Raw genomic sequence first — 23,245 nt, 5'->3', positions numbered from 1 at the left:
CTCAATTGAGTGAAGTGTAATAACAGCAAAATAACTTGGTATAAAGGTCTAAACATGCCATATGAGCCACTCACGACTTATTTTCAAAATAAAAAGAAAATCAAACTCAGCATTAAAAGCAGCACTGAAGCCTGCAGGCAGTCGCCAGGCCTATGCAGAGTCCAGTTCCCCTGGCTTGTGCCGATCCTGAAGTACGCCCAGAGTCAGGGGATAAGACCAGCAGCCACATATTAGATTTTTCTTACTTTTTATAACCAAGATATAACTTTATTAAGGTGTCTGGCTTCAATTCCACCTCATCAACATTGGCATTTTCATCTTCTAAGACCTAGAAGAAAATAACTGTTACTAGGCACATCCTAGGGAAAGGGTTTCTTCTAGCTCAACACAAAGTGTACAAACATACCAGCAATTTCGACTTCAGTAAAATCTGTAGGACTTGTGCCAAAATGTCCTGCAATCAGAGAAAGATGTTAAGCAAGGAGGAAGAATACTTCTTTACAGTGCCTGTCCCAGAGGCCCAGCTCACTGCCTCACAGGAATGGTCATCATCTCAAAGCAGAACTATCCAGAGAAAGTGACATGGCTTGTTCTTTATGACCTGAAGCACCCACTATTCAAAGGCAATAATGCAGTTTCCCACAAACACTGGACACAATATACGGCCCGCTTCTTCAATGAAACCTACAGGAAATGATTCACTTCTTTGATGTCTGAAGGTTCACAAGACATTTATGTGGTGCTGTGGATCAAACCCAAGGTTTTGTGTGCTAGGCAAGTGTTCTACCAGTAAACTACACCCCTTGGTTTTATTTCAATGAAACCCCTTGGTTTCATTGAAATAAAAAACGTATTTACAACAGTGTACTCATCAGTAAGTACACATGTCAACTAAAAAATTATATGAGGGCTGGGACCACAGCTTATTTGTTGGAGTACTTGGCTAGCATGCCAAAGGCCCTGGATTCAATCTCTTGCACTGCATAAAAACAGGTGTGGAGCATGCCAGGAATCTATTACAGATACACAGATGTACGTACAGAGACAGGAGGACAGTAAGTTAGTTTAAGGCATTCTCTACCTACTTAGTGAATCTGAGGTCATCCTAGAGTACAGAAGACTGTTTCAACAACAGCAACAGAAAACCCCAACCAAACAAAAAATAAAGTGAATGATGATTAAAACTCTTTTATCTGCTTCCCAGCACTCATGTAAAGCTCAGCCTTGTCTGGAGTGCTATGGGGAATAAGTGAGTGAATGCCCAGGTCTTACTGCTGTGCAGCCTAGCTGAATGGATAAACTCCAGATTCACTGACAGACGCTGCTTCAAAGAAAGAATGGCACGTGCACCACAGTGACATCTACTTCTAGTCTCCAACACATGAATACAAACAAGTACATATATCTACACACAGACACACACACACANACACACACACAGACTGACTGACTGGCTGACTGACAGGGTTTAAAACAGAGCATTTTGAGGGACAGTGGTGGTAGCACACACCATTAAGCCTAGCACCTGGGAGGTAGAGTCAGGCAGATCTCTCTGAGTCCATAGCCAGCAGGGATTACAAAGAGAGTTCATAGCCAGGGCTACACAGAGAAACACTTAAAAAAAATAAAGCACCTCATAATGTCCTTACAATGCTGACAAAAGAGAGCATTTCTTAACATCCTTACAAAACTGACATAAAAGTTTATAAGTGCTAGCCACCATGTCTGCTTAGAACCCATATATTTTCTCCAAAACAATTTGCTTAAAAACTATAAAGTCATAAAATCATGATAGTGGCACATGGAGCTTTATGCCTCAGATCTTAGTACAAGTACCAGGAATGTGCTGGATGCTCCTTACACTAGTTTAAGTCAGGTTAATTTTTGGCTCAAATGAACCTTGCCTATTATATAAACTCTGACTCAACCATGAGGACTCAGTGGTCCTGTTGCCATCCAAGGTGTCAGACGCCCCAGTGAAATGCTCTCTGTGGATCTGGCCTGGTCTTCTGGTGCCTTGGTCAGAGTTTTACTGCTTTTACTTTTTTCTCCATGCTGCTAACATCTATTAAGCCAAAGAAACCCATGTCCTCTCCCCCACTTCACAACATCCCACTGAACAAAGAAGAGGCCGCTTGAGAGTAGCTTCAGAGTATAGTGTGAGTATGAAACGGTGGGAATACCATTTTAATCTGCGTGCTGTCAGTCAGCTGCTGCACAGTGTAGGCGTCTTCTGTGTTGTACTGAAGCAGGATTGCCATCTGAAATGTGGACGCCTTCACAGCCCAGAGAAAACAAAGAGGAAATGTGAAAACACGGGAAAGGTACAACCTGCATTCATGCAAAGCATTCTTCAGAGGCAAAAAAGGAGAGGTAATACAAAATGTCACAACCAGGGGAATGGACATTTCCTTAAAGACACCTTTCAAACACTGAAATGACTCATTTTTCTCCTGCAATATATCCTATATAAACATAAATATATGAGCATATCCACAATATAAACACACACCAGGTGTACAGACATTAATTATGAGTTTAACTTTTATGCACAGTAGAACAAAAATTATTTTGGGAGTGCATACCATGTATATATTATGTGTGTGTTCAGGTTGCCAGAGACCTCGACACCAGGTATTACGGTTACTTAACTAACTTACCAATGTAGAAGTACAAAGGTTAAACTAGTGAGTAGTTTGAGTCATATACTCTAAAGTTTAATTACCATTACCAGCTCACTACTGAGACCTTTTCAAGGAATGAAGGATGTTTTACTTGTGAAACACACCGAGTACAGAAGTGAGAGTACAAGGAACCTAGACTTTGAACCACAGTTAACTGGACCCCAGCTTTTGTAGAAATGCAATCAGCCCAGGTCTGTCATTACTAGGCACTGCACACTGCTGGGTGTGCTAGGGAGTCTTATCACTGTGAGTCTGAAGAGAGCTCTGACTGGAATTAGAGACTGAAATGTCTTTTAAATTTGTCACCCAAGCATGTCATGCAAGGGCACTCTACAAACCTACCAAAGATCACTTCTACGGTGTAAGCAAACACTCCTAACTCAGTGGAGGAGAAACCTGAGGCTCAGAGTAAGGAGGTGACTTGCACCCATAGTCAGAGAAATGAGTTCGGCTCACCCGCCCATAACAAGCATGCTTCACTCCCTACATGGCTTTGTCAGAAAATGAACTGCATCCCACTGCATGAGCTATCTAACTGGGTTTCTTTAAGTTGTCTTATGATCAATTACTACTTAAATATTTTACCCCAAATAAAAAGATTTTACCTGCAAAGTGTATCTGTTTTTGAAGCAGTTAGTGACTAGTTCCCCTTTGGACAGTTGATACAACCATGTCAATTTTCTGCCACTGTGACGGCTGGCGTAGAAAGCTGTAAATCGCTGATAACTGCGCTCCAACTAGATGAAAGAACAGCACTCTGCGGCATCCATGGCTTTCCATTCTACAGTCAGCATTTCTAAATAAAGGTCCCTGCCCCAAGTTCTGAGAACAAAATCAGTGCTTACGGTGAACTACAAATGCTGGGGACTGTCTTGTGAGCACCGTAAGACTGCAGAGTGAGTACCAAAGCAGGTTTCTACCCCATGCCCAGTAGGTACATCAAGAGTTCACCAAGCAACCAGTGAGACCCTGCTTGTCAGCAGTAAATCAATACTGTCTGCTGCAACAGGGTTGACCAGCCTTTCGCTATTTATTTAACACCAGCCCATTTCACTCACATTCCCCACAAACACTACACTGACTGCTTACACAGCACTGCGGTCAGCACACTCAGGTCAGGCAGCCCTTTTCCCTCTTGCCAGCTGAAAGAGACCAAGGAACAAAACCAAAACTACCCTTACCTCTGACGGCAAGGCAAACGTGCAAGACTGCTGAAAGGGCCACGATCCAGAACTCAGGACCTGAATACTGAAGTCCACTGTGGGAGGGAACACATTTAGTTACTCTACAAATTTTAAAATTCTATTGTTTTACACACACACACACACACACACACACACACACACACACACACACACAAGAAATAGTCAAAAGATTTAAAAATTCATTACAAGTCTAGTAGGCTACACATACACAGTGAGATGTCCTATATCAAAACTTCAAACCAAAGGCTGAAGAACCTAGCAACGGTTTTCCTCCAGGGCAATGGTTTTCCACTTTACTGCTGAGTTCCTAAGCTGATCTGCCTTGATCAATTTCATTTTTCCCTTCTGGATATGAAGTTCAGCGCACAAGCAATGGACGGTGATCAGGAATGATTTAACAGACCCAATACAAGAAAATGGACAGCGCAACAGCAAACCACTCCCTCCACCACAACGCGTGTGCCATGTACGACTGTCAAGACAGACAGTAGAGACTTGTGGAACCTAGGAATTAGGACTTTCATCTTCACAGATAACTTAGATGTCCACTAGCAATTCAAGCTTAATGATGACAGTAATTTTGATTTGGGAAGAATAAAATTCTCCAACTTTCATCAAAAACAAATAAGAAGAAAATAATCGAAATGTATCCAAACTCAGGTTCAAAAGACAAAACAAGACCACGGGTCAGCACAAGCCGAGGCCAGGAGCACCAGACTAGTCCCAGCAAAAGCTGCCATCATACCATCAGGGAGTTAGGAGGAGGAGAGAGCACTTGGAAGGAAATGCCTGCTTTCTTAGTCTTGGAAACTCTGACCCCATTTACCACCCTCACTCCGTATTATGTCACTTCTCTCAACTGCTACCAAGAGCCCAAACAGCCCTGCTATGAGCAATCAGTACTCACAGTCCAGCGGTTCTGAATTCGTCAGGTGTTTTTTGAACTGTTCATTCAGATCTTTGCTTACACCAATGTCTTGAAACATTCGCTGAAGTTTGGAAGTGTACTCAAAACCACAAGCTTGCTGAAATAAACCCAGGCAACTGTCTCATTAATTTGTATAGAAACATGAATGTATGCAATGCATATAAGAGATTTTTAGAGAGATCACAATACAATATATTTTTTCTTAAGTTCGTAGAAGCTACTACTACTACTACTACTAAGATTTAGTCATATGGCATAAATATATACAGATTAAAATTTTATGTTGTAAAAGACCATTAAAAGTTGGACAATTGGGTCTTCAATATGCAGTAAACATATTGCAGCATTTAAAGCTGCAACTTAAAGGTGTTCTAGCACTGCAAGAGGTTACGACTAGGAAATAATTTAGAAACAGGTGGAGTGTTGCACATCTGAAAGCACCATACTCAGTAGGCAGAAGCTAGCTGGGGCTGTCAATGACCCTCAAACTAAACCCTTCATAGCCCAAATAATCTGCTTGTCCCTTATTCTACTACTAAACTGTCTTTTTTAGCATGTGCCTGCTGGAGTTTAAACCTCTGGTGTGGAGGTATCTGAAGATGGGTCTTTGTGAGTTCATGAGTGTAGGGTGCCTCTTAAAGAGGGTGTTACCCTGTGAGTCATGGGCCAAACAGTGGTTGACTGAGAGCCAGGAAAGCCTGCTTCAGACACAAGATCTAGATTTTAGACTTCTGAGTCCCCACAATGGAGAGTTCATTTCTGTGCCTAAGTTTCCTGGCCCATGGTATTTTGTTTTGGCAGTTTGAGCTAAGAAAACCACTAAGCATCCACACAGAGCCAACAAGGCTGAATGTGTGGGAGGCAGGTGAGGATGTGGAAAAGGTGAGCAGAGCCTGGCCAAGGAAGGGCTACACGGAAGAAAAGAACCCTAAACAGGGTGGCAGAGGAAGGAAAGCATCGGAGGCCTGGCTGGAAAGCAGGTCTCGCACTGCATGAACCAAGTCAATAAACCCTGAGGAAATTGGGATTCTCCAGGAAAAGAATAGTACCTTTAACTTGGAGATCATGCTTGCTTCAGCATCGTCACTTGCACTGTTTTGATGTACCAGTCTCTTGGCAAGCATCTTTGCATAGAACTTCTGAAATACATCTTTGTCCTCGATGTACTTGAAGACCACCATCTGGCAAAGCCAGGGAAAGACCACCTTAGTGAAGCTAACTCACAAGCTGATTTGTCTCTAGCTATCTCCAGGAGTTGCTTTGTTTTTGGTGGGCCTATGTTCCAACCTGGCACAAAATCACCCTGAAATGTTCATGATAAATAGCGCCACCCATTCCTTAAATCCCAGTTTACTGGACTAGACTTAGTAGCAAGAACCAAAGTACTAAGGCTGGAGAAACGGCTCAGAGGATTAGGGTACTTGTTGTTCTTGCAGAGGACCTGAGTTCCATTCCTAGCACATGGTGGCTCACAACCATCTCCAATTCTAGGAGATATAACGCCCTTCTGACTTCCTCGGCACAAGCACACGTGTAGTACATATACATACATGTACGCAGGCAAAACACTCATATGCATACAATAAAATAACCTTTGAAAATTTAAAACAAAAAAGAAGCAAAGTTCCAACATTAAAAGTAAAATTTAGGAGTAAAACCATAAATTCAAAATCAAAATACTTATGACTGCACATTTCAGGCCCAATATAAAAAGAGTCTTATAAAGGGCAACGGGTGTGGCCACGAAACACCTTACCACTTGATTGAGGGTGTCTTCTAGTTCTGCCTCTTCTGGGTTCTTGGAACTGAAATTTAAAAGGGCAAGGTGTTTACAAACAAGCAAGCAGATGTGCACACATACCACTCTGCCAAACTAGCAGTGCCACATATGGCTTCAAGTATTTAATAATGAGTTCTCAGATCAGCTGGTGAGCTAGGGGAGGTCACTTTTCTCTCCTAAGGCAATCTGGCAGTCTCACATTGTACCCCATCATGGAAGAGATTACAAAATAGCCACCAGAATATCTAAGATGAAAACTGACAGAAGTTAATTGTAATATTATGAAGTTTTCCTTTAAGACAACCCATTTAAATATCAGTAGTGAGCTTCATTCTTACAATTGCTCCCTACAATCTGAGATAGCAAGTGACCTTACCCAATGTTTTCCCACCACATACAAAGCAGGTAACACAATTCTCCCAATAGTGAGCTGTTTCAGTTTTGCTACTGAGCTATGACCACAGTCTGAAGATGCTGCATGGCCTATATTTTGTACAATTATTTTCCAGTTCACTGATGATGACTTGTTAACTTAAAAAAGGGGGGAGGTATGTGTATGTGTGTATACCTGCTTGTCTGTATGAGCACCATACATACACACAGGAACCTATGGAGGTCAATAGAAGGTATCAGATTCCCTGGAACTGGAATTACAAATGTCTGTGAGCTGTCCAATATGGATACTAGGAAGTAAACCCAGGTCCTCTACAGGAACAGCAGGTGTCCTTAACAGCTGACCCATTGCTCTAGCCCTGAGAGTTAAACTGTCATTATTCACATTGGCATTTGTGGGTATTTTCTTAGCCTTAGAGAGCTTTATAAAATACACTGACACCAGAATCAGTAAAATTTGGGGGCCTGTGCCCCCTTCTTAGCATACGATGATGTGGTTTATGGGACACTGAGGCAAACCTTGAACATTTCAGGAATGAAACTGTGATAGGGAGAGAGGCTGAGGGAACATAGCGAAGAGGAGGCGGCCATGCCTGATTATACCGCTTGCTTCTAGCTCTGAACACACTAAGAAGATGAGGAAAATGTCAGGTGAGTAGATGGTGACTGGAAAATGAAGTATATAGCACCAACAAATGACCAAATAAGAACAAAACTTTAAAATAGTCACATGGCTGAATTTGGTGGTGTGCTCTATATAACCAGTATGTGGAAGGCTGTGGGTAGGACTGTGGGAGTTTTGAGGCTAGCCTGAGCTACACAACAGATCTGTCAAATGTAGACCAACACATAATCCATATTAGTATTCAGTCTTCTACGACTGTTCAGAAAGCCAGTGGGAGTTGATGCTGCAGGTTTCAACAATGTAGTGCAATACAAGTAAATGTAATGTAAATACTGATCCCTTGTATTAAATCCAAGTTTAAATAGGGGTACCAGCAAAATATAATACCAAGTCAGTACCTTTTCTTCAACAAGGAGTCACAGTACCGAGCAAGCAGCTCAGGGGATTTACTGGATGACTGGGCCATTTTGGTAACCGCATTGTTGTTTATGAAGCGACCACAAGCCTGTGTATATAAAAGACAGTTAAAGAAAAGGTGTCCTGTACATACACACTCAACAGGCATCTCAGTGACACACTTACCTTATCAAGAGCAGCGACGAAGCCAGCATCGTTGTTGAACGCTGACATCACCAGGGCATTGTATTTTTTATGAACATCCAACACTGTCTGCACATACATCTTGGGGTCCTTAGGTAGAGGGAAAGCCAAAAACAAACAAGAATTAAAAACACACATTTCATGCAGCTGTAAAACGTTCTACAAATTTTAACTACATCTTCAAAGAAGTTAATATGATCAGAAATACTTTTGGTTCCATCACTAAAACACACAGGACATTGTGTTTCCTTGTAAAACAAAATAATTCTTCAAATTAAAAATTAAATTCCTTAAAAAAAAAAAAACTTGAAAATATCATGAATTTTTTTTTTTTTTTTCTTTTCAAACGACAGGTCTGAATACAGACGGGGACACACAATGGAAACTGTGTGGCCAAGGTAGGTCAGGGACAAGCACTGGGGACTCGGGGTGTGGGCAACAGGGACTCTTCAGACAAAATAAAATAGTGGAAGATGCTAAAGGGGACAGTACTAGTAGAAGATACAGGAAATGGATGGGGGAGGAATCAATATCAATGGTCAAGTAGCGGTCACTATTTGCCAGCCAAGGACCCATAATGTGTGGCAGGTATCATTTTTAATGTCCGTTTTATATAATTAAACTTAGTTACACTTCTTACTAAAGTAAGTGGCAGCTGAGTCAGGTAAGGACTCGGGTAGATGGCTCCTGATTCTGGCATGTTCTCTTCAGCTTTCAGAATGGAAAGACCCAGCCAATGGACACAGAGAGGCAGGAAGGCTCTTGACTAGCCCTTCCTAAACCAGGAGCTTCGGGTGCACAGAAAGGAAATATTCTGGCACTGCCTCTAAATTCCTGATGTACAATTTCACTGCTGATATTTTTGAAACAGCCTTTATCAATATAGCCCAAGCTTACCATAAACTTGTGACCTTGTTGCTTCCCCTGCTGCCACCACTAGTTCCAGACCCCAGTTCCTGACACACTGTCTTGCACAACTCAGGAATGAGAAAACAGAAATCCCTAAATACTAATTACTTTGTATTTTAGGTAAAATGTTTTTAATTAATAATGAATAAAACCCGAATCTTATGATACAATCATTTTCTATACACTCAGGGATGCCTTGTTTAAAAATATAATAGATGCAAAATTATTATGAAAAAGTATATAGTATGATGATACAATTTCACTGAAATGGAAAGATGGTCTTTACCTGATACAATCAGATAATCTGGTCCCTGTCTCCTGACAACTACTCCTGTATGTTGCAGAGATGGCACCACTCTAAAGAAAGCATCCGAGATCACCTACAAGTCAAGCATGCACCTTGCTTCATATGGGCTTCTTTTTAAAGCAATGCATTTTTTCCCTTTGCTTGACTTAATTTTGGTTTGTCATTAAAGCCCATATTACTTTGGCAAACTCAGGTTTTAAACTGATTTCTGATCTCACATCAAATTGCCACACAACATTCATATTCTCTTCCCTTATGATTTCCATGGTCATTGGGTTTACAAAGGGCCCTAGCCTCCAGTGAGCATCCAACCACAGGAAAATGCAGTAACCACAGGACCACCCAGCTCCCATAAGGATATAACATCCTTGCAAAGAACCAACTGCATGTCAACTTTAAAGACTCACATTGCTTATAAAGTCTGTTATTTTGGGGACTATGACTCATAGGATTCATACAAGGTATATATTCATATATATACATACATATATATACATACACACACACACACATACACACACATTCCGGTACTTTTTTTTACTTTACAGTGACTCAAGCTTAGCAGTAGAGAGGCAATAAACTCCCACTTATTGAGAGGAAAGATCCCTTACAATGTGTTCCCACCTCTCACTGTGGCTCCTAAAGTACTGACCTTAGCCTTGCCCCCGCCACACCTGTTCTCTTGCTCTTTGTAGTGATGTACAGGTTGAGTCTTGGGTATCAGTATTGACTCTACATTTACTGTTATGTGCTAGAAGAATTGTAACTGTTTCTCTGGCTTTTTCATCTATTTAAATTTTCCCTCAGATTCAGGATTTGGAATCAAATTTCTCAGTAAATGCCTAGAAAAAATTCCCACGTGGAGATGCAAAGCTTTGCAAAGAATAAAGTAGCCTTCAGATTGATTCTAGATTCCTCATAATAGAGAAGACCCAGCAGAGTATTGGTGACAAGAACAATGTACCAGATATCAAGCCCAGGAAAAGTAGATTTAGAAAGTTCATTATCACAGTGTGCATGTATGACATGCGTAAGTATGGAGGAGTGCCACCACACCAGGATGGAGAGCAATTTTGGGTTCAGTTTCTTCTTTCCATTATGGGTCCTCCCGGTCAAACTCATATTTTTCTTTGTTTGTTTTGAGGCAGGGTCTCATAGCCCAGGCTAGTCTCCTATGTACTATACAGTCAAGGGTGGCCTTACATCTGATCTTCCTGACTCTGCCACCTGAATGGTAGAGTTACAAATATGCGCCACCATGCCTGGTTTTGAGAAAAAAAAGTTGAGGTTTAAAACAAAATGAACATAATAGTGATAAATCTGGTCCACCCCATAACAACACATGAGAGGTTTTGGTTTTTTGCATAAGAAACACAGCTCCTCTCAGTTCCCAAGGGATCTCTCTCATTCAATGTCCGTGATTCTAAAAGCTGTTATATCATCCATGACTGACACTTTTAACAATTTAGACAAAAGTCCCAACAAGCTTGCACAGCCTGGCCTTCATAAGTCATGGGGTTCCATTTCCTAAGCCAAAAAGTGATCAACTCCCCTCCCCCATCACTATCATTTCATCTTGTTTTAACAAAGCGCTTACAGCCTCTCATTAGTTTCACTTTCTATACTGTAGCAATGTTTTGAATAAAAATCTAGTCTTGTCAATTACATGGTTATTAATAATATGCTTAGCAGCTTTTCTTGTGTCCCTCAAGTAGAGTTGACATAATTAACATGTTTCCAAGTTCTCACAACATCTGCTCAGCTATCTCCATCTTTCTAGTTTCTCCTTAAATCCTGACTTATTTTTTTAGATTGTGTTTATTCACAGTCACTGAAGGGCTATGTGAGATCTCTCTTTGCCTAGGTGGAAAGTAACTGAAGACAGCATTCAACATTGAATTATGTCTCTACATGCACTGGTACACACATATGTACATACCCCCAGTTCCAATGCACACACACAAGAAGACCAACACTGGTCTTCAGAAAGGCCCGACTCAGGCAGTGAGGATGTACACTACCCATATAGTAGGATGACGTGGGAGGCTGAGATGAGAAGAGCGGTATAGTATAACTTAGACACCATTTCTGAGGATCAGCTGTGATCCCAAATTCTGACCCAGTACTTTTCAAGAATATTGTCAAAAGAGATAAACTGGGATTCTTTAGGCTTTTAAAGAAACATCTCACTCTTCATGTGTGCAAACTGGGCCACTAATAGATCTAAATAGCACTTTCAATCTAAGCCTGGAGCCACCTTGAAGAGCAAAGTTTCAATATGCTTTTTTCATTGGGCCAGGGGCACTGAGAGCCAATTGTTAAGCTTGTGTAACTGTTAACTTGTTAAAAACTCTGTAATGAAGCAGTTAGCCATAAACAACACAGCTACTACAGGATACAGAGGTTCTTCCTGAACACTGAACTTACCTCTGGATAATTTGCCTTTTGGAAATTAGGGGAAAGAAATTAAAGTTTGCTCCCAGGAAGAAGAAAACACATCATACAATCATCTAGGGACAAAAGTGTGACTGTTATCCTTAAGTACCTGGCCTTTTGAGTAATTTTGTGTCCATATAAATCATCTACCTCAACATAAAGTCAGAAACACTCACCCTGACCCCAAACCATCAACTGCAGAAAAAGAGACAACTGTTTGTAGCATACCCACTAAATGTTTAATCCTGAAATTCCTTTCTCTATCAGCCTGCAAGCCATCCCATGTGTGTTCAGGAATATAAAATTCATTCATTCATTCATTCATTCATTCATTGGTACAAATAGGGTCTACACAAACCTGGCTTTCTTGTGACTCACTATGTAGACCAGGCTGGCCTCAAATTCACAGAGATCCACCTGTCTTAGCCTCTTGGGTGCTAGATATAAAGGTGAGTGCTACCACGCCTAGCTATAAAACTAACTTTGATATTAACTGGGGGAAGAAAAGGGAAATAAACATAAGGTCCCACACACTACATAGTACAGATTTACATTTTTAATAGACCTTTTCTTCTCTGTCAATTAGCAGAAATAAGATTGCATGTAGCATGAAGTGTGAAAGGCAGAGACAAACACCAGTAATTTAAGGCACTATCTATTCTCATTATTGCAATCTCTGTTCCTTTTTGCTCCAAACATTTGGTTGGCCTAAGATGTAGGTTTGTAGTTTGGTTTTTAGGATAGGGTCTTACTCTCTAACCTAGAACTCACTAGGTCCAGAATGCACTAGGTAGTCCAGGATGGCCTTAAATTCATGGCCCATTTGACAAAGGATGGACAGTGAGAGACAAGGTCAGTGATAAGATTCTAACTAGCCTTGAACCAACAGGGGGGTCACTTTAGTACTTGTCACTGTACAACACAGTTTACATAAGAATTTAGTTTGATGTGGCATAAAAACTAATTTGGGAATGAATTGCTTCTATAATGAGTTCCCTTACAGAATGATTAAACTCTTTCTTTTGTTGGAAAAAAAAATGAATATCATGGATATAAAATGAGTTTTGTCATGGATATAAAATGAGTTTTGTCATGCTAGATTTAAAAGATTATTGTATGTTTTTCTGTGCTTGTGTGTAGTTTTGTTCCACAAGAAAAATCTAAACTATTCTTGTTCTCCTAAGGTTATAGACCTATCATTCAAAAATTTAGGATAAGCAGTGGCTCATCAGTTAAGAACATGTATTGTTCTTGCAGAAGACCAGAGTTTAGTTCTCAGCACCCTAATTGGGTGACTCTCAACAAATCTTCTGGCTTCTGTGGGCACCACACCCATTAACACAAAGACATTTTTTAACACGGGGGGAGGTAAGAGAGAGGGAGGGAGGGAGGTAAGAGAGAGGGAGGGGGGGGGGGGGAGAGGGGGGAGGAAGATGACGACAAAAGAGAGAGGCTAGAGAGATCACTCAGCAGTTAAGATCACTGGATGCTCTTCCAGAGTATCAGGGTTTTCAGTCCCCAGCACCTAAACAATGGCTCACAACCATTCATAACTCCAGTTCCAGGAGCTCTGAGACCCTCTCTATTCTGTCCTCCTCAGACATGCATGTATTCAGACAGAAACACTAAAAGAAGACAAAAATTAAAAAGGAGACTATCAGTACTTAAAAAGATGCTGGAGAGAGCTGGGTGTGGTGGTGCAAATCTTTAAGGAGGCAGAAGCAAAGATGTGTAGATGGATCTCTGTAAACTCAAGCATGGGCTACATAATGAAACTCCATCTTAAAGGGGGCTGGAAGGGGGCAATGCTAATTTAAGGATTCTGTGAACAGTCTACTTTCAAAAGTCAAAACAGGTTCTCGCTATCGGTAAAACTGTAAAAGATTCACCACACACACCTGCAGTTGGCATGTGAAAATAATGGGCTCAATTGCTTTTCAGTCAGGTCCTACTTACATTTAGAGCAGCTTCTCCACACTTCTCAATTGCTGCAAGACCCTGATTATGAATATGTGTCTCTAGTAGTTTTTTCAATTCTCCTAGGCCATCCTGAATTCTAGATACAAGATTATACATACGGCCCAAATCTGAAAGAAAAAAGGAGCCAATTTTATGCATGGAAACCAACTGTGCATACTTATTCTGTTCAGTAAGTACTTATATCAAGTGAAAAACACTGTGAAATAGGAAACCGTCTTCTAGATCTGGTGTTCTTTGTTAAAATCAACAACGGGGTCAGGTTATTAAAGTTTTATTTCTCCTTTACCACGAGAATCTGCTAATGTACCATTGAGAAAAAACTCTGAATGCTTTCTAAAATTTTGATAAGCTATTTATGCCCCCAAAAGGTACTAAAATATTTGCCTAAAAAAAAAAAAAAAAAAAAAAAAAAAAAAAAAAAAAAAAAACTTAATATAGATACCTCTTTCAACTATAAGTCACAAAAGGAATCCTCAAATTATTCATTTCATATGTGTTAAATTTATGGTAGTTAAAGATGGAAAGTCCTAAATCCCAAAACAATGTGACTGAATCACTAACAGCTCCCACTAGCACAGAGGAGCTAATAAGGGAACTAAAAACAAAACAAAAACATCTTTTCATCTTTTAAAAGGATAGAAGGAGGAATACTCAAACATAAAACAAAAAAGTCTGTCCACCATTGGTAATACCAACATAAGTGTATGGAACAAATTATATTCACCTTCATTCTTGTCAGCATCCAATAAATTCTGAAACTCTGTGTGAAAAATTTCCAAGTGTTTTTCAATGAGGACCTGCTCACATTTCCGTGCTAGTTCATCTTGTGTGCTCTCATGGAGGTAAACCTGAACTCTCCGCTGTTCCTCAAGCAAACGAGCTTCAGCCTGTAGAGAATTCAACCAAAGCAAACCGATGAATGGCTTGCTTCACTTTTAAAGAACTAGTATGTGAACAACAAATTAAATTAAAAAATATTCCAGTAAAGCATGATTAAGAAAAGAGAAATAGGACTTTAGACTGTAGGGTGACTGCCAACCATATTATAAAGTCACTAGTCTGTTCTACTCTTTCTGAAATACAGGTTCTAGTCCTTTAAGTGCCTTAAGAACATTATCATAATTAACAATTCAAATATCTTCCTATCATCTTTCTTTGAGTAAATGGTATTTCACATCTTGAAGGCAATTATTTTCCACCCCTGTGGGAAAAACCTACAGGTCTTCTTCAGCATGCGATCACTGGATTAAGAAGCTCTACTTTGCTCTGAAAGCTGTTTGAAGTCAAGGGTCATACCAATATGATCCTAGAAATGAGCACTCAGAAATTATAATCAGCAATAAGGAAAAAAAGAAAAAAGGAAGGATGGGTGAACACAGCAGCCTTCCCTTGCCAACCACTAAACACACATTTCTAAAGCCCACTTGGACACCGCAGTCTCAACTTCTTGAATTTCTTTCCAAGAAAGAGAAGCTAACAGACAATTTAACACAACAGAAACTCATGAAAGACAGTATATTTTAGAATCTGTCACCAGAAACATGTGGGGGTACAGAGTCACTGAAGACATCAGAATAAGGAAGAAATTGCAGTAAGTCTTGAATTATTCAGATGATCTGAATTAGAGAAGATAAAAGTTGTATGTTACTCTCCACACAGCCTTTTCAGATTTAGAGTAGTAATGTAGATAAATTTGGAGAATTACTATTAGAATTGAATAAACATTCAATACCCAGAAAACTGACTAGGCAAAGCTTGGACCATTAAATATGATCATGAGTGGTTATTCAATCACAGGAAAGCAGCTAGAGCCATAGCATACACTCATAGCAGAAAGCTTAACATGTAAAGTAAGCTTAAACAGTAAACTGTGTATTAATCACCAAGTCCATATCCTAAACACAGAATGACCTCTAACAAAGCAGTAAGTATATACAAAAAAGCTAGAATGAGGAACAGATAAGTCATAAAGAGACACAAAATGTTAGAAGTTAATAAATTTCTAGTAAGAAGCTCAAATATCAAAGTAATTCATAGTACACTTGATAAACAAAATATTATCCACTAAAATATACCAAATCATTAATGTGTAAGTTTAAACAAAACAAAGCAAAACAAGCTCCCATGCCCCCAAAAAACCCACAGCAACATTCTGGTCTGGTAAGTAAAAGCAGAACTATCATTCTTCTTATTTTAAGTCAACCTGTTCTTGGGAAGAACACATATCCTGGTCAGGAAAACAAAACTTACTCCTTCTCAGAAGAGAGGGTAGGCTTTGATGTCCTTGTGAATTCTCCATGCCAACTATAGTGAGTTTACAGAGCTTTCTGCAGGGGCCAAGTGGCAGAAAAGCAGCAGCAGGTCCCTAACTGGGAACTAATTTGTGACAGCAGGTATCTTTACCATTGCTGTCTCATGTAGACCATGGAACACCAGGACCATATTTAAATGACTAAGTACCCTAAGGTTCTTGAAAGTGACCCTGATTAACTCCATTAGAAAAAATTATCAACAAAAACAAAGAGGAATAAAAAACAGAACTGAAAGGTTGGTAAAAATTAATGAAATAAGGCATTTTCTTTCTCTCTTTTTTTATGTAAATGTTTTGACTGCATGTATAGTATGTATAGAGACCAGAGGAGGATTGTGGATCTTTCAGAACTGTGATTACAGATGACTGTGATCCAACATGTGGAAATCAAACCCAGGTCCTCTGCAAGAGTAACACCCACTCTTTTAACTGCTGAGCAATCTTTTGAGCTCATATTTTATTTTTAAATAATAAAAAGATTAGGAATTTAAAATATTCAAACGTGGTCATTTTTGTTGTTTTTAAGTCAGATTAGTCTCAATCACATGAAATTGATTTTTAAAGTGTTGATATGACTGTTAATAAAGTGTTTGTAGGTATTCAGCCATCAAAGGCATTTTTTATGTTTTATTTACTTATTTACTTATTTACTTATTAATTATATGTAAGTACCCTGTAGCTATCTTCAGATGCTCCAGAAGAGGGCATCAGATCTTGTTATGGATGGTTGTGAGCCACCATGTGGTTGCTGGGATTTGAACTCAGGACCTTCGGAAGAGCAGTCGGGTGCTCTTACCCACTGAGCCATCTCACCAGCCCCCCAAAGGCATTTTTGTATGGACCAACCATTATCAACTGTTTAGACTAAAATACACCTACCTGAGGACAGCAAACTCAACAGAGACCTCTAGGGACTGTAATATCTAGCCCAAATTGGCCACTGAAAGCACAATATTTCCTGAAAGCTAATCTTTACCTCAAAATCATTCCTGAGATGTTGAATTCTACTTGATTGTTTTAATATAAATGTAATTTCTCCTCAAGTTACTGAAATTGTCAACTTTTTTCTGGTGGTCCTATACCTCTGCCCAGGCACAGGCTGGAGACTATGAGGTATGCACATGTAAGGTCAAAGCCCTCCATTATGTTTGCTTTGCTACACTTTTCTATAGAGCCTTTAATATAGACATTCAATGCTTATATAGTTTTTTAAAAGTAAAGCTCACTAAATTCTCACTATTGCCCAATATTATTATTCTCCTTTCACAGGTAAGGAAACTAAGGAACAGAACGGTTAAGGTCACTCTTTAACCTTGAAAACTGGTGGCCCAGTTCAAGATACAGCGATATAAGATTATCTCTATATTGTTTGGTTTTTAGAGCCTGAATTATGGATTTCCTCAATAAGATGAGAAGTCATGTTTGATAAGACTTCTAAGTTGGTCAGGACCAAACTTTCAATGCTTTTAAAAAGCTTCCTGGAGGCTGAGGAGAGGTTAGATTGCAAACACCGACCCACCAGACACTGTTATTTTCGAAGTTGCAAAACTTTAAAAATCAGATTTCTGTGTTTAGAGTATGCGTGCAGCTCTGTCCTAAAAGTTGTTCTCCATATGCTGAGATGATTCTCCTCCTCCTCCTCCTCCTCCTCCTCCCTCCTCCTCTCCATGGGCAGCAGACATCAGAACAAATCATAATGTCATCTACAAAGGGCAGGCTGGCACCATAGTGGTGTGCAATGTTGGGGAAGATTCCACTTTAAAGATATAATTTAAGAAAAAAATCTCTACTGGGCTGGCAAAATGGCTCAGTAGTGTTAAGGATACTTACTGCTAACCCTGATGATCTAAACTCAATTCCTGGTGCCTATATGGCAAAAGAACATATACATATACATATACATATGCTAACATGGCACACATACACTGTACATGTACACACAAAGACACACATATATGTACACATACAAAAATAAATAAGTGCAAAAAAATGGTTTAAAACAGAGTTCAGTAAGAGACATGTTTATAAAGACTACAGTCATACTACAAAATTAAATAATGAGCAATAGCAGGATTCAAAACAGATTATGTCTCAAATACCCTTAAGGAACTGGTTAGGTATCAGTCACATACAAAACAGATACAAAGATCTACTATAAAGAACTACCACTATCCCGCATATACAACCGACTAGTTCTACTTCTGTTGAATTTTGAGATATCAGAAATGTGTAACTGGCTTTCAATTTCAAACTTAGAAGGCCCTAATATTCATCGTATCAGTGCACCATATGAAAATGCACTGTGAACACCACAAGCTGGGCATGGCTTTCTCTATATGTCAGAAGCAGAGTAGTTGAGCTTATATTTTCTTTCTTTAAACACAGAAATGACTTGGCAGTCCATTTCCTGCCTAAGAGAGGGCAAAGTAGGTATTAGACTTGGTATGAGCAACTCTTAAAAATGTAATACAAGTCGGGATGTGGTAGTGCGCGCCTTTAATCCCAGCACTTGGGAGGCAGAGGCAGGCGGATTTCTGAGTTCGAGGCCAGCCTGGTCTACAAAGTAAGTTCCAGGACAGCCAGGGCTATAGAGAAACCCTGTCTCGAAAAACAAACAAACAAACAAACAAACAAGCTTGAAAACCCAATAGACAGATAGATAGATAGATAGATAGATAGATAGATAGATAGATAGATAGATAGATACATACATACATACATACATACATACATACATACATACATACATACTTAGTGCATGCAGGTGAAAGGGTCACCAAACTATATATACACAGTCTGCTGGCAAAATCTTGCTGCACCTGTTTCTTGCTTATTTCTATATCTCCATGACTGCTTTTGTTTCTTAACATTAGAGGTGAACAACGACAGAAGAAATCTTAGATTAGATGAGAAGACTGAAGATTATTTACTGGCCAGTACTATACAGCAGAAAGCTTGTCAACTCCTGACATAGTCATTCCTCAGACCCAATATCCAGAATACCTGAATTTCTAAGAAACAGAGCAAAGGAAAATCCTATTAGAAGTCCATGCAAGCATCATGTAATAAACAGCAAGTTAGAATACTTGCCTCCATCTTGGATCTTCTCCTAAGTCAGGTTTACATCCTTCCTCCTAATATAAACTTGAAGGGTTAAACTATGACTCTTAGGGAATACTTTAGGAGAAAAACAGCAAAAGCAAAAAAATTAGCAAATCTAGGACTATTTGCTTATTTTCTTACTGACATAAAATCCTGAGGGCCACACTTCAAGGGAAGACAATGCAAAAACCTGGAAGGCATGCAGCTATCAAGGCATCTCCTTGGATGTGCAGGGGAACACTCACTCATGATTCTTAATTTATAAAAGTCCCTTGGAGAGTTCTATGAACTAGGCCTGCTGACATGGTGTGACAGCAGTGTCAAGCCTGACTGGTGAGGAACACTGAAATGCCAACAACTCTCTAGAAGAGTGACGACTATTTAACTTATATCTACTATACATACTATGTTTAAGCTTACCTTTTTCATATATTCAGTAACTGGGTTCTGCTGTAAGAATTCAGTACTTTCTCTGGTATAAAATCTCTCTGTGTCAGCCAAAAATTGAGATTCAAAGGATTCTTTATACACTGTTAACGTAGGGCCCTTTGCAAATGCATCATCTTCATTCAGCCCCAATTCCACTAGAAATAAATATGAACTATATTTCAATTACCGTATTTCTTGTTATATTTTACAGACAATACTTTGGTGTAGCAGTCAGTTTAAGTTACACTTAAAAGATCAATGTGAAATGGTGGGTTGTAAGGTAACTATTATTTGCTAGTACTGAAGTATGCTTGTGTCAATAAATGAAAAAACAAAAAGAATAAACTCCAAGATGTATAGCAGCAAATATTCCTTACCTGTGCCAGGGATACTGCAAAATTACAAGTTTAGTTAGAGAAAGTTTACATTTCCAAAAGTGATATAAATATTGCATTGTAAACTTTCACAGAAATGCCAACCCACCTAAGCTTCAATAATGTATCATTTAATCAGTGTCTCAATCTCAAATTTTTCAAGCTGATATAATTTTCTGGTTATTATTTAGCTCACAAAACAATTATATATAAGTAATTCCTCATGAAAACATCAAAGGAAACACAATTAAATTTTTTTCACAAAATTTCCTTAAAGTACAAAGATTAAATATCTTTTATGATTTGTAAAATTACTATTTAAAAGTACCTTAAAAGATGAATTAACACTCCCGAGACTCTTTAATAAATATTTTAAAATGAATATTAGAGCACTACCATAACTGTCATGTGATACAAAAACTATTGAATAAAGGCAAGTTATTTACCATAAGATTGTACAACTCCACTAATCAGTCTTGTATTGATGGTTTCTCCATTTCTTTCCTTTTCAATCAACTTTAAAACAGCATTTGTTACCTTTAAGAACAGACAAAAGGTATAAGGCAGACATATTATAGCTCACAATGTATCTTATATATCCTTTAAACATTTAAAGGCACTAAATAATACAAGGTAACATATTTTAGGGTGATGGGTACATGCATGTGTATACATAGACCAAGGACAATTTCAAGAACTGTCTGCCAGGAGGAATTCACTGTGTCTTTAAGACAGTCAGTCTCTCACTGGCATGGAGCTCATTCAGGTGGCAAGCTTGGCCCTGGCCAGGAAGCACTAAGGAGCTACCTGACCCTACCTTTCCAGTGCTGGGATCACTAGTGGGCATCACTATACATGCTTTCTTCTAATAGGCACTGGGGATATACCCCATGTGTATACCTCATGCTTGCACAGCAAGCACTTTACAGACTAAGCCGTATCCCTAGCCCAACAGATACTCTTGAGATAGTCAAAAGGCTTGAGCAGACAACATCAAAATGGAAAGCTGGTGAGATGGCTCAGTGGGTAACAGCACCCGACTGCTCTTCCGAAGGTCCGGAGTTCAAATCCCAGCAACCACATGGTGGCTCACAACCATCCATAATGAGATCTGACACCCTCTTCTGGTGTGTCTGAAAACAGCTACATTGTACTTACATATAATAATAAATAAATTAAAAAAAAAAAAAAGGTAACACACACATATCCAATAGTAGATACCTGTTTATTCAATGGCCTGAACAAACAATCTCTCCATGTCACCAATGCAAGCTGGATGAAAAAGGGGAAAAGATGTATTGAATATTCTTGAAACTTGTCACAGACAATAACCTGAATTCTTAATTTTACCAAAATCTTTAGATAACAACTTAGTAAAAACATAATATCACAATGAAATCAGAGCTGTTCTCTTAAGTTAGTCACTTTGTATAGATGTTTACCTTCTCACATTTTAACAACAAAGTTCAGAAAGAAAATTCTAAGTTAAGGAGGATGACATTTGTATCAGCTTAAAAACCAGCATAGATTCAATCTATAAATGAATTCCCCGGATCCAATCAGTTTTGACCAGAAACACCTGATAGAATTAATTCTAGTCACTCTCAGTTTCCTAACACATCAAGATACATTTTAGAAATTATAAAAATCTTCCGATCTTGATTGTGCATTTTAAATGCAGTTTCTTGTACATAAATTAAGACCTCCCACCGTCCTTTGTGTCTTCAGGTGACTATGTGTGAAACGTACATTTGTGTGTATATGGTACATGCTCACATGAGCATGTGAAGATGCACAAACAGGTGGCTGGAGACCAGGGGAGAACTTCCCGTGTCTATCACTCTCCACCCTATTCCCCTGAGACAAACTCTCTCACTGAGAGACCAGCAGCAGTAAGCTCAAGCTCATGGCTTTTATGTAGGTGCTAGTTATCTGAACTCAAGCATTCTTACTAAGCTATCTTCCCCAGCTCCTGATAGATGCATTTTTACTTGAATGTATAAATATCATGCTCTATTTTCCATTCCTAAACTTCCTTCAAGTGTTATACTGATTAATTACGGTAAAAATGATCTCTGAAAGAAAAAAATTAGAACTTATACATGATTTTTAAAAGTCTGTTGGGAGAGGTATTAGAAAGTTAAATAAAACACAATTGAAATGTAGGGCACTTTAACACATAAACTGTCAAGAAATTAAAACATAAATGTCTTAGTCTTATTTTACTTCCTTTCCAACTGAACTAGAGATAAAATTAAGCTTGTAAAAAATATGCAAATTCAGTCTATGGAAAGTGTTTTCCAAGTAGTGTCTCCAATAAAATAAACACCATAAAAATCAATTTTTTTAAGGCTTTTTTTTTTTTTTTGGTCTGTTTTTCCCTCTATAGTCCTGGATAGCCTCACTGAGATCTACCTGCCTCTGCACCCAAGAGCTGGGGTTAAAGGCATGCAAGTGCTAGGCCCAGCACTATTAAGACTCTTGCTTTGTGGTATTGCAAAGGCACTGACGACTCAACCTCAATGTCTAGGAGAAAAGCAACGTTTTTCCTCCCTGACTCTTCAGCCCTCAAAACAGGAGTAAGGCAGCAGTGAAAATACCAGGCTATAGATAGTATCAGTTTCTAACAGAATCCCTACTTTAAAAAATTATTTTGTTGTACCTACTTTCTAAATTAGCAACCCCACCTTTAGATAGACCTAGGCTGACTCTGGATGATTTGTTACTTCAAAGGAATAAAACCAACAAGCAAATGAAGACAGAAGCTATAGAGGGCAAAGTAAAGAAATCTCACAATAGGGTAACAGAAACAAGTTTTGCCCTTAGCACTTCAACATACAATGAAATCAGCTAACTCTGGGTGACTTGGAAGCAAACCAACAACTTTCTCTAATTAAAAAGGCGAAAAACGATTTAGAAAAGATTTTAAAAAAAAAAAAAAAAAAAGTAAAGGCCTTATCATTTGTCTTGACCTTGAACTACATGACAAAACAGTATCATTTGCTGGAGACTGGGCTATTAACAAAAACCACAGGTTATAACTGTTCCACTGAGCTTCCACACAAACTAGCAAATGACTTGAATAGGGTTTTCTCTGCTAGAATTTATGGCTGCATTTCCAAACAGTGGCTACACTATTTGATAACAGAAAGTGTGGGGTTTGAAAGTAAAAAGTACTTTTA

At 39.0% G+C, this 23,245-nt stretch overlaps 1 protein-coding gene across 2 annotated transcripts in view; it reads right to left on the bottom strand.

Annotated features, from left to right (window-relative positions):
* Cul1 (cullin 1) overlaps positions 1-23,245 on the bottom strand; it is a 74,385-nt gene that overhangs the window by 2,810 nt on the left and 48,330 nt on the right. For both annotated transcript variants that reach the window (XM_029534548.1, XM_021190391.2), the window contains exons 5-19: positions 21,285-21,335; positions 20,510-20,600; positions 19,681-19,844; positions 14,572-14,734; positions 13,824-13,954; positions 8,198-8,305; positions 8,014-8,120; positions 6,574-6,622; positions 5,867-5,998; positions 4,797-4,914; positions 3,866-3,942; positions 3,290-3,421; positions 2,184-2,276; positions 407-454; positions 246-328 (exon numbers count right to left, since the gene is read on the bottom strand). In XM_029534548.1, coding sequence (XP_029390408.1) covers positions 246-328; positions 407-454; positions 2,184-2,276; positions 3,290-3,421; positions 3,866-3,942; positions 4,797-4,914; positions 5,867-5,998; positions 6,574-6,622; positions 8,014-8,120; positions 8,198-8,305; positions 13,824-13,954; positions 14,572-14,734; positions 19,681-19,844; positions 20,510-20,600; positions 21,285-21,335 — 1,547 coding nt within the window. The remainder of the gene's footprint in view (positions 1-245; positions 329-406; positions 455-2,183; positions 2,277-3,289; positions 3,422-3,865; positions 3,943-4,796; positions 4,915-5,866; positions 5,999-6,573; positions 6,623-8,013; positions 8,121-8,197; positions 8,306-13,823; positions 13,955-14,571; positions 14,735-19,680; positions 19,845-20,509; positions 20,601-21,284; positions 21,336-23,245) is intronic.

The sequence above is a fragment of the Mus pahari genome, chromosome 2, assembly GCF_900095145.1.
Source record: "Mus pahari chromosome 2, PAHARI_EIJ_v1.1, whole genome shotgun sequence".
NCBI classification, from domain to species: Eukaryota; Metazoa; Chordata; class Mammalia; order Rodentia; family Muridae; genus Mus; species Mus pahari.
The sequence above is the reverse complement of the archived record's forward strand: the minus strand, read 5'-3'. Positions and strand labels throughout refer to the sequence as shown.